This window comes from Cheilinus undulatus, linkage group 6, assembly GCF_018320785.1.
Source record: "Cheilinus undulatus linkage group 6, ASM1832078v1, whole genome shotgun sequence".
Taxonomy (NCBI): Eukaryota; Metazoa; Chordata; class Actinopteri; order Labriformes; family Labridae; genus Cheilinus; species Cheilinus undulatus.
This window is the reverse complement of record NC_054870.1, coordinates 28,471,355-28,488,891: the sequence shown is the minus strand read 5'-3', so window position 1 is coordinate 28,488,891 and position 17,537 is coordinate 28,471,355. Positions and strand designations below refer to the sequence as shown.

At 38.8% G+C, this 17,537-nt stretch overlaps 1 protein-coding gene across 5 annotated transcripts in view; it reads right to left on the bottom strand.

The window, feature by feature from the left end:
- sdccag8 (SHH signaling and ciliogenesis regulator sdccag8) overlaps window positions 1-10,894 on the bottom strand; it is a 73,651-nt gene extending 62,757 nt beyond the window's left edge. For 4 of the 5 annotated variants that reach the window (XR_005992006.1, XM_041789336.1, XM_041789338.1 and 1 more), the window contains exons 1-13: window positions 10,709-10,894; window positions 9,702-9,860; window positions 9,463-9,548; window positions 9,205-9,309; window positions 8,978-9,103; window positions 8,519-8,596; window positions 8,088-8,152; window positions 7,780-7,980; window positions 7,380-7,518; window positions 7,023-7,175; window positions 6,579-6,713; window positions 5,143-5,259; window positions 4,511-4,653 (exon numbers count right to left, since the gene is read on the bottom strand). Coding sequence is in view for 4 of the 5 variants with exons in the window: in XM_041789336.1 (XP_041645270.1) it covers window positions 4,511-4,653; window positions 5,143-5,259; window positions 6,579-6,713; window positions 7,023-7,175; window positions 7,380-7,518; window positions 7,780-7,980; window positions 8,088-8,152; window positions 8,519-8,596; window positions 8,978-9,103; window positions 9,205-9,309; window positions 9,463-9,548; window positions 9,702-9,860; window positions 10,709-10,775 (1,574 nt within the window). In the remaining variant the exon portion in view is untranslated. The remainder of the gene's footprint in view (window positions 1-4,510; window positions 4,654-5,142; window positions 5,260-6,578; window positions 6,714-7,022; window positions 7,176-7,379; window positions 7,519-7,779; window positions 7,981-8,087; window positions 8,153-8,518; window positions 8,597-8,977; window positions 9,104-9,204; window positions 9,310-9,462; window positions 9,549-9,701; window positions 9,861-10,708) is intronic. The other variant, XM_041789337.1, reaches the window with a different exon arrangement.
- Window positions 10,895-17,537: the final 6,643 nt, after the last annotated feature.

Genomic DNA, 17,537 nt, shown 5'->3' with positions numbered 1-17,537 from the left:
GTGTGTGCGTGTTTATGTGTGTGTGTGAGGGAGATGTGAACAGAGTGGTGGGGATTAGGACAGATCCTGGGCTGTCCAACTCACAGCTGGCTGATGATCCAATCCTGGAGCGCAGCGCAGCGCACCAGCCGCCATGGGACCCCCGGATGCGTGCATGCATCTGTGTGTTTGTGTCTGTGTGTGCAGGCATGTGGATTGGACTGATGTGAGTATCAGTGTGCGCATTTGCAGGCATGCAGTTGTACAAACAAGTGTGTGTGGATGTGTGTGTGTGTGCATACATAAGTGTTAATCAGAGGGAAGGTAGGGCTATCAGAAATCAAGCAGAGGCTGTTTGTGCTTCATGTCCCCTGTTTGAAGGTGGGCTGTGATCATTTGGGCCACGAGAGGAGGACAAAATGAAAGAGGGGAACGTGCAAGTTACAGCGACAGAATCAAAGTAATGCCTTCCAAGGCTGGTCATACGCAGGCCTCCCAGCCCCACTACTGTGATTCTCACACTCTTTCCATCAACACACATAAACACAGTAACAGAGCAGTGTACAGCAGCTACAAAGACTTTGCATGGCTCTGTAGTTAAGAACAACACAGGGCAAACAGAGGCATGACTATGAATCAACCACATGTAGCTCTGCATAACCCCAGAAGGGCCACAGACAGACAGAGAGAAAGAGAGAGAGAGACAGAGGTAAAGACAGGGAGGGGAGAGAACAACGTTTCAGGCTTTATTTGTTAAGTTTGGAACAGCAGGAGAAAAAAGCAATAAAGAACAGAGCTGGTGAGGACAATGGGAAAAACTAAAAAGTACAAATTTAAAAAGCAGCTCTTGCCTGAAGACAGACACAAGCTGTGACCAAAGCTCAGCAAGGGTGTATGTGACATGGATGTGTGTTGATGTGGGCATTTGAGGTTGATGCTTCTTTTCTGAGCTGCTAGGATAATTCCCAGATTCCCAGTTTTAGAAATATTTCCTCCTTCAGGTTGAAAAATGTTGTAAAAATAGATCTTTTCCAGATAGCTCAGACTAGGACCAATGGGTGGATGAAAAGATTTGATTGGGTAAAACAGCCTCTATGACAGCTGAACTTTAAGTGATGAGAACTGAAACCAAGCAGCAGATATTCACCCCCCCCCCCCAGGTTTAGTACTCCCCAAAAAGGCCTCTGAGACTGGCTGGTTGCAACACTTTAAACTGGTACCAGTCAAAATCAGTGCTGGGTTTTGATTGCTAATTCTAATGTTCTAATAATAATCATGATTATTATTAGAATACTAATTAGTAATAACAATGAAAGACCTTCATCCGCAAAGGTTCGCCTCTTAAGTACAACTATTCCAATCTCTTTAAAAGTCAAAATTTATAATTTCAAACAATTTCATATTCAAAAGTGCTCTGAATAATCCAAAAGGTCACCTTGTCTGTATTAAATTTAAATGACACAACAGATTAACATCTGCAGCTGACATCAGTTCATACTTGGCCTGAGCACAAAATATCAATAAAGCAATACATAGTCACGTGCTTCTTGCCCATAAGCTTTTTGATACAGAATCAATATGGCCACAAATGCTGCAACTTTAAAATATGCATCCCCTATGGTGCAGTGAACAGAAATCCAGCAAGATGGCAGCAGACACTAAACCACATGATGCAGTGCAAGCCTCACACCACACCAAAACAAGTTACAGGGGATATTCACACCAGCAATATGGATCAAAGTGTCTAACTATGGCCAGCATGGCTAAAGGCAAGGATACTGGATTGTTTCAGGTTTTTTCAAACACCAGAAAGTCAGGAGCTGGATAGGAGCCACATAAGTTGTGCAATAAACAAGGTAAAACACTTTAGCAACACCATTCTTCATTTGTTTCTTCTATTAACCTGTTGTCACAAACGACAACAGGTTAATAAGCAGGCAGCAACAACAGCTAAGCTCACTGGGCTAGCCTGTCAACCCAACCATCACTAAATGATATTGTCAAGTCAAAATTTCTAATGACTCCTAAATAAGATCATAAGCAGCACTTTATGCTCTATTTGTAAGGATTTAAGGCGGCGCTGATAATGAAGCCTTCAGACAGCTGTTTAAGGAATGTGAGTAATGCTGTGGTGCCATTTAATGCAGAAATTAAGCAAAAAAGCATTATGACTAAATGCAAGCAGGCTCATAGTAGAGTTATACTAGACTATTATTATATGAATTATAAAAAAAAAAACAGCAAGAGACAGCAGAGAGGGCCATTTGGAGTTTAGAAAGTTAAATATTACTGCATTTGCATTCATTAATAGTGTAGGGATTAAAAATAGACTATTTTAATTTAAATGGATCTTTGAAGATCTGAATCGATGTCTTTTAATGTGTAGGATCCTTAAAACTATACCTTTTTCAACATACTCTCATAAAGACAAGCTGTTGTAGTAAATTCTGTGTGGGACATGATTATTACAACATGTTTATTATCCCAAATCAACATATATTGCAGTACACAACGGATCGTGGCCTCTGTATCGTGAGGCCGGGGGAAACTCTCAGCCCTAGTTCATGCCCACATTATTGGCTGATGGCCGATGTTAGGCAAACAGTGGCCAATTCAGATATTAAGATTCCTTATTTGTTTGACATCTGCCCTCATGTTTCTGCAGGTGGGGTTGAATGAATGATACTTTCAAGTTCAGATAAAGAAGAAGTACCTCCCTGCTTGTACATGCATCTGTGATCAGGCATTTTATTTGACCTTGCTATATCAAATTATATAAAACCCATAGAAATGGCAAATAGGCTTCTTAAAAGTGTAGGCCTACTTTTTGATCAATTGCAGGCTCTCAGAATCACAGCAATCAGGTCATTATAAGCTGCTGCTTTGATTTTAACTCCCATTCAAACTGAGCAACCAGTTTACTCTCAATTTCTCAGAGTAGGATTTATACTTTGCTATACTTGTGTCCTCCATTTTCTGTGGATTTCTCATCACATCACTTGTTTTTAAAGCTTATGCCAAAAGCCCAACATTAAATATGATTACCAATACAGGGAGTGAATGTTTCTCTCAGGCAATACTAAGGGAGAAGAAACTACTCACATTATAACAGAGTCAGAAGTGGCTTTACTACCAATGACCAAAAATTGAATTGGAATGGCTGCACGCTCAGCCAAGTCAACAGCTGTCAAACACCCAGTATGCATCTGCAGAGAGATAAAACTATAAACTCTGTCATGCACATACACCCGCACACATGGCAGTTAAATGGTTTCGTCCAGTGGCTCCTCTAGTACAGGTCAAAGTCATCATGTTGCCATATTAATATGCATGTCATTCTCCACAGCTGGCTGCAAACACACTCACACACCAACAGTCCTCGTCTCATCCCTTAAACACCAGACAGCTCGCCATGCAGCCAGTGTGTTGGCGCTGGCCAGCTGACAGACAAACACACTTAAACACAGATCAAGCCAGGGGCTGCAGAGGGGACACACACATACACAGAGACCGCCAAGCTAACAGACACACACGCAAATGGACATGCACACACACACAGATTACACAAACTTGCATCCCGTAGCCTCTAGCACCACAGGGCATCACCACCACATCTGTGCCCATCTCAGACACCTCGGCTGTGGGCAGCAGGGGTGAGACAGTGCCCTGGGCAGCTGGCATGGGCTGGCATGGCCCTGGCAGTGGCTGGTGTTAAAGGGACCTGCAGCCAGCGGATGACAGGAAAGGGACAGAGGGATGAGTGGAGAAGGGAGGAATGTAAGAGGGTAGGGGGAAAAGGGAATAAGAAGGAGAGGAAGGTTTAAAAGAAGAATGCAAAATTATATATATATAAAAATTTGGACAGCTTAGAGATAGAGATGAGAGCCGCAGGTAAATGCAGATAGACTGTAGAATAAATAGATAAGAGAAGATGTTATACAGAGAACTGAGGAGACAGAAGGATACAGAAACAGGTTAAAAAAAGAAAGATGATGGAGGAAGGAGGGAGGGGAGCCGGTAGTGCCTGTCGTGAGAATGGGTGCAGGGCATTGGCGGGTGGCATGGAGGCCAGGCTGTCCAGTGACCACCAGTCACACTTTTTTCCATGTGTATGTGTGCATGAGGGTGTACGCACGCGCCAGGGATAGAAGAAAGGCTCAGGCGCCATTTTGGCTCTGCTGGAGCTGTTGCTGGGCTGGGCACTGGCCTGGTGGCACAGACCGGGCACTGTGTTTGTGTGTTTAAGTGCGTGTGTTTGTTGCGTTATGTTGTGGCATGCTTAACAGGATTAGAGGTGACCTGGTGAGGTCCAGTTGGTACCGGGACCATGGCACAGCGGCGCGCATGTGTGTTTATGAGTGTTTATGAGTGTGTGTGGTTTGTATAATAGGATTAGCTGTTACCTGGTGCGGTACAGTTGGTGTGCTGGTCTGAACTGGACTGGACTGGGCTGAGCTGGGCAGGAGCTGGGCAGAGGGGAGTGCTGTGTGTGTGTGAGTGTGGTGGCATGCATAATAGGATTAGGTACTACCTGGTGAGGTGCAGTTGGCGCTGGGCATTTGCCAGCTGTTCTGCTAGGCTCAGGGCTTCGGCCTGCCATTGGCTCCCATCCTTTTGGACCGCCTCCAGATGCTGCCGACAGCCAACCAGCTCTGAGCTCAGCCTTTCCACTTCCTGTCCCGCAGAGATGGATGGAGAGAGGGAAGAGGTGAGGAAATCTTTCACAACAAACCACCTTATGCTCTCAGGAATACTAAAACACTGAAGGCTCAGTGTTGAGGTGCTAAAACCTCATGTACTCTCACAAGTTCAAGTAACGATCAAATATTAGCAAAATCTCATTTTTTTAATTCAAAAAGATGAAAAAGTATGAAACAGCAAAGCTTTCTTTGTAATGGGCCATGTTTTTAAATAGCTGTGATGTTTTTCTGCATTGCACAGAATATTTCTTCATATTGATACCAGAAAACTAACCCATGATAAAACTATTTGTGATAAATTCCAAACATTTGGGAAAAAATTGAGGAATTCCTGATTTTGCTTCTTACATTTAAAAATGTAGACTGCCAGTTAATCTACTGAGAATACAAATGGCCATCTAAGAAACTAAATGATATAATCAAATTAATCTAAACAAACAAATAAGAGAGAATACTAGTGTACCTGTGCTGCCTTTTCCATTTGTCTGCTGGTCTTGGTTTTCAGCTCTCGGATCTCTCGCTCTGTTTCGTCTTTCTTCAGCTGGGCCTGGCTGAGCTGATAACGCAGATCCACACACACCTAGAGATGACAGCAGTAGTAAAAACAGCCAGTTCTTTGATTAACAAATACTGATAAGTGTCGTTTCCTTTATCTATTACAGACAATTTTCCTTTCTTAACAGCTTAATCTAACCTCAGCTTGGCAAGTCTTTCAAATGACTCAACCTGCCAACCAGTCTTTTACCTGGCTACATTCAATCATCCAACCACAATCTATGAGTTTCAAATTTCATCTGAAAGCACTACTATAAGTTGATTAAATCCTATTCTACAATGTTTATAACAGCAGAGTAAATTCTTAATGTTTGCTCTGATTCTGCATTCATCATAGGTTTCATGTATAATTCAAATCGGTGTGAGTAGTAATATACTTGATTGTAATGAAAAAATTAGACACTTGAAATTTGTTTCTCCTTCCCACAACTGGCAGTCAACCATAAAGTAGAGAGTACAATTAATGTGTGCTCATGACAGCTCAAGAACATACAAAATTTTACAGCATGCTGGACATTAATGTCACTGCTTTGCTATCATTTGCACACAAAAAACCTGAAATAAAAGCATCTTCACACGAAGATCGGAAACTTATATCTGTTAAATTTACAAACACACTTTAATACTGTTATAGATTGACCTTTGCTGCCATCCAGTGTCTTAACAAAAGCATTGCAAGTGAACCACAGGCTTCAGCTGACTATTTCACAGAGTTGCTAAACACTTTTTAATATCAAATACAAGATCTTTTTTTAAACCTGTGCAGAGAAAAATTAATACCATTTTTATCCTGCAAACAGTAAAAAATGACAGGCATGTGGGATTTCTTAATACACCAGACAGAGCTGAATTCTCTAAATGAATTCGCTGTTCATAAAATTTCCCTGATATAATACATTATTGGGTAGAAAGGAAAAAAGGTTATTAATGGCACATTTAATGGCTTTATTCTATCACTATGAGGTACTGTGATATTAATCATAACATACACTACAAGTATATATTTTCATAAAAATGTCTAATTAATGTGGCCTGATATTGAAGACCGGATAAAGACATGTCTAAGTCAAAGTTGCTTCAAAAATTTTAGACCTCTCACATGTGAAAACATGACTTTTTAAGACTTTTTATGGCCTTAAAGTACAACTCAAGTGTACAAACCCTCAAAACTTTTAAACTGGAAATCTTTCTTAGCTGTTGTAGTTCTTATATATAAAGGTCAGTTTCTACTAAATTGTGAACATGGTTATTTTCAAAGTTGTACTCAATTACACATACTTATACAAGAACCTATGGCAAAATACAAATACAAGAGGGTGCAACTGAGGTTTGGGAACAGTCTACCTTGGTATTGTCTTGTTCCTGACTGGTTAATTTGTTAAGAGTATCCTCCAGCTGACTGGTCAATGAGTTCTTATCTCTTTGAGCTCGGTCCAGTTGCCCTTGCAACTCAGCTACTTCCTGGGAGAGACCAGCCACCTGAAAAACACACAAACCACACAATTTCTCCTTTTTCAAAGATTAAAATATAAATGATAAGGAGGATTAAAATGAATCCTTAGAACGTAAGTGTTTGCTAACATTAGAAAGCACTTTCATATGAACTGCCACTACAGATGCAACAATATGAACTGTTATCTATTAAATACTGAAGAATATCCACCTTACAATAATCAAACAATATAGCTATTTCCTCTAATGTTTCTCAAACACCATTTAAGAGTAAGTAAAGGTTCCTAAAGAAATACAAGACTTCTGTAAACACCGAATAAAGCAGGGTAAAATTACAGCATGTGCCAGCTCCTCTTTCTGTTTGCGGGCCTCAGCCCGACCCTCCTCTCTGGCCTCAGAAAGTCTCTTCTGTAAAACCTGTGCTTCTTGTTCTCGGTGTTCCCTCTGGCGAGCGAGCTCCCTGGACATCTGCTCACACTGCACCTCCACCTGCAGGCATACAGACGGATACAGAAGGTTAGCCAGAGATAACGGGCCACAGCATGAAGAGGAAAACAAAATTTGGAGGACAACTGTGATGGAATCTCTCACTGAGGGACAAAGCTTTCTAAATAGAAAAAAATATGTTTGATGAAAGGTGTAATCATGATATTTATCAAAAAGACATGTATGTGTGATATATGTTTCTCTGACCCTAGCTTTGTATAGATTTGCTTCTTCTGCCATCTCCACAGCCTGTTTGACCTGGAGACAGGCTGACCACTCCCTCTGCTGAGACTCCTGCTGACTAGCCCGCACAGTTTGCAGAGCCACCAGTAACTCATCACGCTCCCTAAAAGTTTGGGAGTACATAACAAGCGCAAAGAACCATGAGGTTAAATATTTTTGGATATATGAGTTTGTATATTTTGTTTCCTGATTATCAAAAAGCATGAGCAAACAGAAAATAACTCACAGACACATAGAAAAACATAGCAACCAAATTTCTGTCAAAAAGGAATGGAAATATAAATGCATTAAGAGTTTATATAGAAGAACTGATACAGAATAGCTAAATTAGAATGAGTTTGTTTGTGTGTGTACTATCACTGACTTTGTCAGTCTGTCAATAGTCTGGACATGCAGATTAGTGTGAGTCCCGGCCAACACAGCCTCGTGCTGTGCACACTTCAGACACAGTCCTTCAACACGTGGGGCTTTGTCAGACTTCAGTTTATCTGCCGCCTGTTTCTCCCTGTGTCTCAGACGAACCTTCAGTTCCTCACACTCCTTCTGACTGACTGAAAGATCCTTCCTGAGGGTGGGAGAAAAGACAGAAAAGAAGAAAGAGAGAGGCAAAATGGTCAGGAAGGGAAAATCGTATTGATCCTCTAATGTTCACTGGCTCTTCTTAATTCACACCTGAGGGAGATGACTTGCGCCTCCAAGCTTTCAATCTGGGCCTGGTAAATGCCTTTTAATTGTTCCTGGTGAACAAAGACATCATCAAAGCAGAGTAAAGTTGTCCCAATAAAAAAACAGTGACTCTGTAAATCCATAATGATAGTATGTTTGGGCGTACATATTCCTTTTTTGTCTGTTGTTTTTGCCTCTTAAAACTAGTCTATGTGAAAGTAAACTCAAAATAAATGCACAAAAGCATGTAATAAAATGTAATGCAAACTGTTTCCTATACAAATAATAACATTGAAATTGTCTGTAACATATTTCCAAGAGTCTTCAAAGAACCAGTCGAGCTTTATTTATCTAGAAAAACTTTACATAAAGCATATAATTTTGCAGAACTTTAATGGCTGCCATAAACCACTAGAGAATAGCACCATCATCCCTACCAGTTCATTTTTCCATGGAGTGTGTTCTGTTCTCTGCAGCATGCTATGGCCTGTATTGTCTGGCAAACTCTCGTTCACCTGAAGAACACATCAGGGCAGATAATGAGCCACTTTTCCCAAAAAGGTTATTTGTTTCAAATTAGTTTCATCCCAAGCTAAAGGTGGTAAACATGCCTCTATTTCCTGTAATACTTTTTTCAATTCTTGCTGTATGTTGTATGCTGTGAGGAGCTTATCGTATTGTTAATAACTAGAAAATGAAAGGATATACAAATACCTATACAATATTTGTCAATTAGACCAAAATATTTATCAAATTTAGTTCATTTGACAGTCCAGCCCCCACAATATCTTTCTAAACAAAATTTCTGCCGTGTACAAATGTTCCTGCTGACCCTTGTAATATACATTGCACGTAGAACCACAAGAACACATCCCAGACTCTTACACACACATTACCGTAGTATTTCTAATAGTATAGTCTTTCAGAGAATCATCAGCAGCTTTGGATTTGAGTTCTGAATGTAACTTCTCATTCTCCACCATCACCACTTCGACCCGCTGCTCCAGAGCCTTCAGCTCCTCCTAACAGAGGGCAAACATGGGGGAATTAGAATATCTCCAAATCTGCACAAAAAATAAACAAAAATTAATATAAGAGCACACAGACACTGATGTTCCCATACCTTGTAGAATTTGACCTCAGCTTCCAGGTGCTGGACGTACTCTGACTGGTTGTGAATAGTTGGGACCAAATTCTGAAAAGTGGGTAAACTAGTCCTTCCTTCCTGCTTTACCATTTAACATAGGAAAGAACAGAAGCAATTAACAGATGAATGATAAGCACGTTATTCAAAAAGCCTGAATGATTCACAACATCCTAATAAGGACTACATTTTTCTCAGTTCTAATAAAATTAGGCCAATAAAAACTGCATGTTGTACCTTGGATGGAGACTGTTTCTTTGAAGGCGAGAGAGAAGAAGGAATGTCTTTGCCCTGCTTCAACAGGAGGCTCCACAGCTGATTAGCTTAAGTGTCAAAATTACACAAGAATAGACACACTAAGCATTTTACATAACTGTGTATTTTTCATTCAACAAGATAATGCAAAAGGAAATCTCCAGATGCTGCATTACAGTTTCTTTGCCAGACAGATGTCATGCAGTTTTTCTTTGAGTTACCCGCTTCGCTCTGTGTCTTTTGACTCCATGCAGCCTTTTCTTCTTCAGACATGGCACTGGAGAACCTGCCATCTCTACCTCTGGGACCCTCCTCCTCTTCATCAGGTGACAGATGACCTAGAGTACTGCTTAGATGCTGTATACTCTTGTTGGCCCGCTCTGGAATCCGTTTATACACAAAGACAACAGTATCAAAGAGTATACTACTAATGCAAACCATGACAGTTAAACATCCAGGAAAGTTTTAAGTGATAGGACTACAAACTTTACAATAGACAATGAATAAATAAAATTCTAAATAAGCGGAGACACAACCTTATAGTGGCTTCCCAAACATCATTGCTGCAGTTTTTATTGCTGAATGTATCTAGAATGATCATTAACATAAATAATATGTTGATAATAGTATCAGTATATTTTAGTATTATAAATAATATTGACTTTATGAAACAAATAACAGCATTAATACACGCAAAGTCCTGTTTACTAAAACCACAATATGATTTACAAAGTAAATACTTTAGTATGCTACAGTAAAAAAAAAAGCACGTGTGTAAAAATAATATGAGTTAATAATGACTGTCTTTAACTGGATTTGCACAAACTTAAACACTTTTATAGCGTCCAAGGCGAGCAATCAGAACAGAGAAAAATCTATGAAGATAAGGACCAGGAGTTGTGTTTGCTTTCTGAAATGTGAGCTGGACAGGAAAATGCTCGTTATCTTGAAAAATCGCCTTTTAATCAACAATTTCACATCACTTTGACAGGTCAGGAGAATTGTGACTCAGTTTGCTCGAGGAGCAACAGGTGGGAGTGACATACCTTTCAGTGCCCTATTCTCTTACTTCTACCGTTTTAATGACACAACAGCGCGGCGAAAACTCACTGTGGAAATACACCTAAAGGGGTAAATGCTGCACAGCATATTGTCCAGCGTTATCCATGTCTAGTGTGGCACTCTATTTGTCCATTAGCAAATTTAACGATGTAAAGCATGCACCTACGTCTCAGTTCTTTATGATAAGCACCCAACTGCTCCTCTTCCTCTTCGTCTGAGTGAAACGGTTTCATTGATGTACAATGACGTAGAATCAAGCTATATTATGAACTAAACATGCTAGGCTACGATTCACAACCATAACAACTACCATGACATCTCAAACGTCGTAACGGTCGATCGTTGCCAATAGCGAGACGTTGAATTTAATCTACATTCGTTTACTCAAGGGCGGTGTTCTTTTACTATCTAATCTGCATGTTACCGCCTGTCTTGAAATGTAACCGGAATGCACGTAAATTCAAACCGAGCCAACCGCCCCCACTTCCGTATACCGAGACAGATGCTGGGATTTGTAGTCATTGTTATTCGACATAAGTAGCAGTTTCACCCTGCCGCTGTGTGGCGAATACCTGGAATAGCCATATAGCCTAATCTAATTCAAAACATAAGACAGCACACGTCATACCAGTGTATTGGCTATCATACACAAATTAGGGGCAACATTTTGAGTACATCAGAGTATTTTGTGAGTGGCTTAAAGTGTGTGTTGACTGTGTGCATGTAAAGGTGCGTTGCAAAAAAGAAAATATAATAAAACAGGTTATTAAAGTTCCTTTTAGACAACTGAATTTTTTAAACATTAATGAAAGTGGCTATTTGAAATTGTGGCATGTAGTTCCGTTCCAGCAGCTCAACCTTTCTATCAGGTGGCAAATTGAATTAATAATAATAATTTAGGCTGTCAAGATAAATTGCATTAATTGTAATAAACTGAGGTCCACAATTAGTGAATTAACTTTTTTCAATATCAGTTATTCAAATGATTTATTGTTCATTTCAACACACTTTGATAAAGCAACTGCCCCATCTAAGCACATTACTGCTCCTCAATGTCTCATTTCACTTTAAAAACCTCACAGACAAGACTAAAGTCATCTGCACCTTGTGTTTTCAAACATTTACCTTATTACTGTTCCCTTGTAGCCTTTTTCATCCATGACAAGTACCCTTTTTATGGTTAAGTTCATGTTAAATTCCTCAATTTACCTATGAAAGCAGCAGGAAGTCAATTATCCTTAGTTTAAGGCAGAAGAAAATCCACAATAACAAAGAACAGTTTGAATGCAAAATAGTGGAATTTTAAAATGCGATGAAAAGGATGTGGTTAATTGCAATAAACTTCAGAAATTCTAAGATTAATTGTGATTACAATTTTTAATCTTGCAGTTGCTAGAACCATCAGTACTGGAGAAAACACTGACATGATCAGTCAAGTAAAAAAGTTAATGTCTAAACTTTACCAACATTCACTAGAGGTTTGTCAAGATGACACTTGTAAAAATAAATAGGAAGTCAATTTCAAAGAAGACATTAGCGTAGAAGAGAGGTCACAGATTTGTTCTAATGTTCAATTTGAGTCAAGTAAATTGAGGCTCAAACTTCTACAATTTAAGGTTCTCCATTGAACATATACTCTAGTAAAACTGAGTGTGTTGCTGTCAGAAATGTCCTCTGTGCTGGAGGTGTAAAAGACAGACAGGTCCTTTATTCATATGTTGTGGTCTTGCGGTAAAGTAATCCCCTGCTGGAAGAAATATGTTCATTTGTCTCAGTGGTCTTGGAAATCAATCTAACACCCTCTCCATGTCTTTGTCTATTTGGGATCTTCAACTGTGGGGACTGTTATCAAAGTAAATTCTGTAATCTTACTTTAATAGCTACTAAAAGTGCATTTCTGTAAAATGGAAGGACTCCTCTGCCCCAGCACTGGCTCAATGGAGGGCAGTCAAGTTATGTCCCATTACTTGTTTTATTAGAACAAAATATGGACTTAAATTAATTTTGGATGGATTAAATCATGTTAATGAGGTTACCAGTGTGCAAAATGAACTCCATTCAGTGGAACTCTTGATGTCTTCAGGGACATTTGTGGTGAAGTAAACAGCAACACATCTTAAAGACAAAGAACTCTAAGGATAAGGGTTAATGGATGTAAACCATGTCCTGACTGTTTTGCATCCATGTGCAATGCTTAGATTTAACTCTGATTGCTTTTATTTCTCCTGACACTCCATGTTGGCAAATCAATGAATCGGCCAACAGTTGAGCAGCATTTCCACATGTGTGCACAGGATTTCACATGAAGCTCTGATTTGCTGATATGAGGCCAGTTACACAGTGACTGCTTGTGGGATGACTCAGAAAAACTTTTTAGTTCATAAATAGAGCATGTGTTGTGCAATTGTGGACATTTCTCAGAGTCCCAGGCTCCAATGTGCATAGTAGGCTATATGAAGAGTTTATCACGGTAAGTATGGAGGGGACATGTTTTAAAAGGAGCCCAAATTATACATAACTATTCTCAACTCATGATACATTTATATGACAGTGTTATATAATTTCTTTTTTTGTAAAGAAATGCATTTTAAGTCAATTTAAAAAGAAATAATAATAACAATACATAAATTTTAAAATTGTATGAATGCTTTATTTTGGTTTAAAAACAAAAATGAAACCATTTTTTACACAATAATTTATCAGACAGCAACTAAAAAAGGAATAGGCTGAAGCCCAGTGGCTTATGTTTGCCTATCCTGTACCATCATAATATAATTTAATATATTCTGTACATCAAGTTGCACCCTTTGCTGGTTAAAAATGCTGCATTATATTCTATTCAAATGGTATATAATCATGTTGATTTTGATTTCATGTTTGTATAAGTTTAATTTCATTGCAGTGTAGCAGCTCATACCACCAGTCATAGTGGACCAGTGACTACAAGGATGATTTACCACAGCTGTGTGTGTGTTGGCCATCAAATAAACTGCATTTGTTTTTATGAAAGGAAAAACTTAGAGCTAGTCTTTAATTACAATTACAATAAAGCCCGGCTGACAGGATAACATAGCAATTTGAAGCAGATGATTATTTATTTAATTATAATAATAAACAGATGTTATGTTTAACAAATGAATTGGAGTATGAATTAAAACTAAATGACAATCTGAGGGTGAGCTTCTTCACCTTAAATAGACTGACTACAAGTACACACTGTGCTCAAGTTCCAGGCAGATGTGACAATGACTCGGGGGAGTTTTTGAATGACATAGTTATTCAGTGTGCTGTTCAGAGGAAGAGTGTATCTGATCCATGCTGGCTGCTGCTTACAAAAGGGTCAGACAAAAGGTAACCATGGCTACACCCACTTCCTATTTCACAACAGCAGATAACTTCCTGTTGAATGAGCCACGACTGTACTTTTGATATTTGCAACATTGAAGTTCTTCAACAGAAGAGGTGGTGAGTCAGACTCTGGTGGGTTCATTCATAAACCGACACTGTGCTGAGGTCTACATTCGACTGTTTCATTCACACTTTCTTTTCCAAACTTAAACACAGAGTGTTGGGTCAGCTAAATTCTAATGAGTATAGAAAAGTCTTTTTAGTTTGAGGACTTTTTGGATTGTCCAACCTTTTCTTGCACTTTTGTCATACATTGAGGTCCCAGCTGTCAAGAAACAGCCATGATGGGCACAAATGTCAGGATGCCAGAGAATAAAGTAGAAGACTAAAATTACTTTGAGGGAAGAATGATTAAATGATTGTGAAAGAGGCAAAAAAGGTGAAAATTGGCAAAGAGAACAAAAATGGGTTAATAATGGTAAAACTCGTCAGAAAAGCAGTGGATTAAAGGGTTACAGAAAATGGGTTAAACAAGGTAAAATGGATCAAAAAATAGGAGAAAAAATGGTGAAAAGCAGTAAAAAATGGGAAAAGGTTGGGAACTACTGATGTAGAGGATTAGAATTAAAAATAACAGAAAACACATATTAAAATGGCATGTACTGGTGCATATAAAAAACATAGTATCATCAAAAAAGTAATTTTCTTGCATGTAATTCAACTTACATGCATTCTAGATTTATCTCTCCAAAAGTAAAATATTTCAAAGTATTTTTTTTAATGCCTTAATCTTGATGTATACAGTCAGTGTATTGATAGTATCTTTTATATCACATGTAAGGGGCATTTTATAGATTTAGGTCAAAGGTTATGACCTTTATTTTTTAAAGGTGTACTTATTGTCATTCTCCACATTTTAAAACATGAAAAGAACAAAACTTGTACTTGTCCAGCAGCTTACAAAAAATGCAAATACACTTAAGTGCAAACATTGGTTTTGAATTAATTTAAATACTTATTATACAAAACTACATATTTTGAATATTTGAAACTTTTCTTCAGAATGATACATCATACAGTAACACATATATTTAGAACTCTGCAGAGCTGATGAATTTCCAAGATTCCATGTCTGTCATCAGACAGATCCATTTTGCAAAGCTTCAAGCCGTAACTCTTGTTCTCAAACAGATTATGACTGGAGCAATCAGCAACATTTGAGGAGAAAAAGGATGTCTACAGGCGTGGTCTAGTTGTACTGCAGGCCTGTAAACAATGGCAGCATGTGGAGAGATTATAATGGATGTAGCTATTTCAACTCTTTAATCAGAGCTGGACAACATCAAAAAGGAAACATCTTTTTCCACCAACAGAGGTTTTCTTACAGAAAAATATTTTTTGGGGCTTCTCCCTACAACTTTTGCAAGAATTTAATTTACCAACTAGTTCCACTGATAGTGATCAAAGACAACGGTTGCCTGTCAAACTTGCATTATGTAGTTTATTCCACAGCAGCAGTGTACGCCTACTATGTCATAAGTTTTGTTTTCTGATGGCCTGTTATGAATGTGATGGACAGAACCTTCAGCCAATCACCCTCTAAGATATTTCTGAAAAGATCTGGCCAGAGGTGTAAAAGTACATGGCTGTTTTAATTGAGTAAAAGTACTGGTCTATAAATCTACTCAAGTAAAAGTAAAAGTATTTCATTCAAAGTTTGCTTTAAGTTCTGAGTAGCTGCTGAGGTGTTTTTCCAGTAAAATATGATTTTTCCTTTTTGGCAAGAACAACAAGAGAATAGATCTCCACCCAGGTTGTTCAGGTAAAGTCACACCTCTATAATAAAGTAAAATAAACAGAAAAATCTACAGTGTTAGCTGAGCTGTGCAGTAACTCTTAAAATCTGTGGCAGGGTGGGTCTCCTCTGGAAAGACTGAAACAGAGAGTCAACCTCATAGCAAGGCAATGGATACTGATGAAGAACACACACTTTCTGTCCTTCAGGAACAACTTAAGTCACAGGTAGGAACTCTAACTCAGTAGATAACCTGTTTTGTTGACAAACAACAATCCACCAGAAACACGAGCTAAAGTACCCCAGCAGGGATCAACGTCTAAAATACACATTTAAACACTTTCAGCCCTCAACATCCCCCAGGATTTGAAACTGCAGTGGGCAGAGATTAGATCAATTGACTCTTTACAGAGTTGAACTAACACTAGTAGATCAACGCTGTCAAATGACTCCAGCACTGAAGACCATTTCATTCAGAATAGAGTTCAAATCAACTCTGAAATGTTCAACCCTGAAATATCAACACTCAAGTTTTTGCTGTTTTGCTCTGCCTATATGTGCTACTGTGTAGTCAACAGAGCTGGAAAAGTACAATAGTAGTAGTTACTCTTGTTAAAACTGTCTTAAGAAGTTTAAGTACTGATTTGATATACCCAAAGAGTACAAGTACCCCTCAGCCCTAACAACTCAGTCACAGTAATGTTAGTTATCAATTAGCTTCTTTCCACCTGTTCTTCTGGCCTTCCATATACTGTGTGTGGGCCAGTGCCCTGATAAATTTGAAACATATCCAATGCAAAAGATGTGTGAAACAGTCTATCTTTCATGCAATGAATGCACAATAATACCCTCTGTTATAGAGTGAAAAAAAAGTAAAGCTCCTGTGAGAAATTTTCAACTTGTGAGACTTGTCCCGTCTCCCTCCCTGTGAACAAAGCAGGTCCTCTTATATCTTCGCCTGTTTTGTCCAGCCCATGTGTATAAGGATTTCTCAAGAAAATCTTGCTAATGTTCTTATAACAGTCATATGTGTATCCTAAGATGAGGAAAATGTAAATTAATGTCTTGTCCATTGCGTACCTTGCAACAGCATTTACAGTCTAATTCCAAAACTAAAAACTGAATTTGAGAACTTACAAAATAAAATATTTAAAGTTTATTTTGATTCTTTAATCAATGATGCAGAATCATGTTTTACATATTATATTCAGTGACACCATAATGTTGTTCATACTAATTGCCACCATAACACTTATAGCGTCTTTTCTTGGGCACAATTTGGTAATGTCAGTTTCAGCTAACCATAACTGCTGCAATGAAAATGAGCAACTTTGTCCCAGTCATATTCATCTTGAGTTATATTTTTGCCTCCCATAATCATGGCACATAAGAATACTAAAAGCACCACATCAATGTGGTCCCCATCAAGTGAAACAGCACCTGTCTGCAACGGAGCAGTTATACAAGGGACTGTTTGCATACAAGGGTATTTCCAGGAAACCACATCAGCCTCTCAATCTGACTCTGGTAGAGGCTGCAGGTTGATGAGAGCCCACGCACTGCACTGCAGTCCCACACTTGTTAAATGTCACCTCTGCCCTGCTGTATATAATTATTACAAATCCCACCTCCCCATCACTGGCTTATACTCCCCTCACTCCAAACTCCCCCCTCCCACTGTATCATCCACCCCTCCTGTGCTTTTCTATGCGAGGTTGGGGGTTCCCATTCTTTTCTTAGCATGATGATCTAACTTAAGCCTGTAAAGAACTGAAAAAATAGCAAAAACCACCTAAGAAAAACCTCAGCATATGACCTTCTTATGTGTGTAAAAAAAATGGGGGCGGAAAAA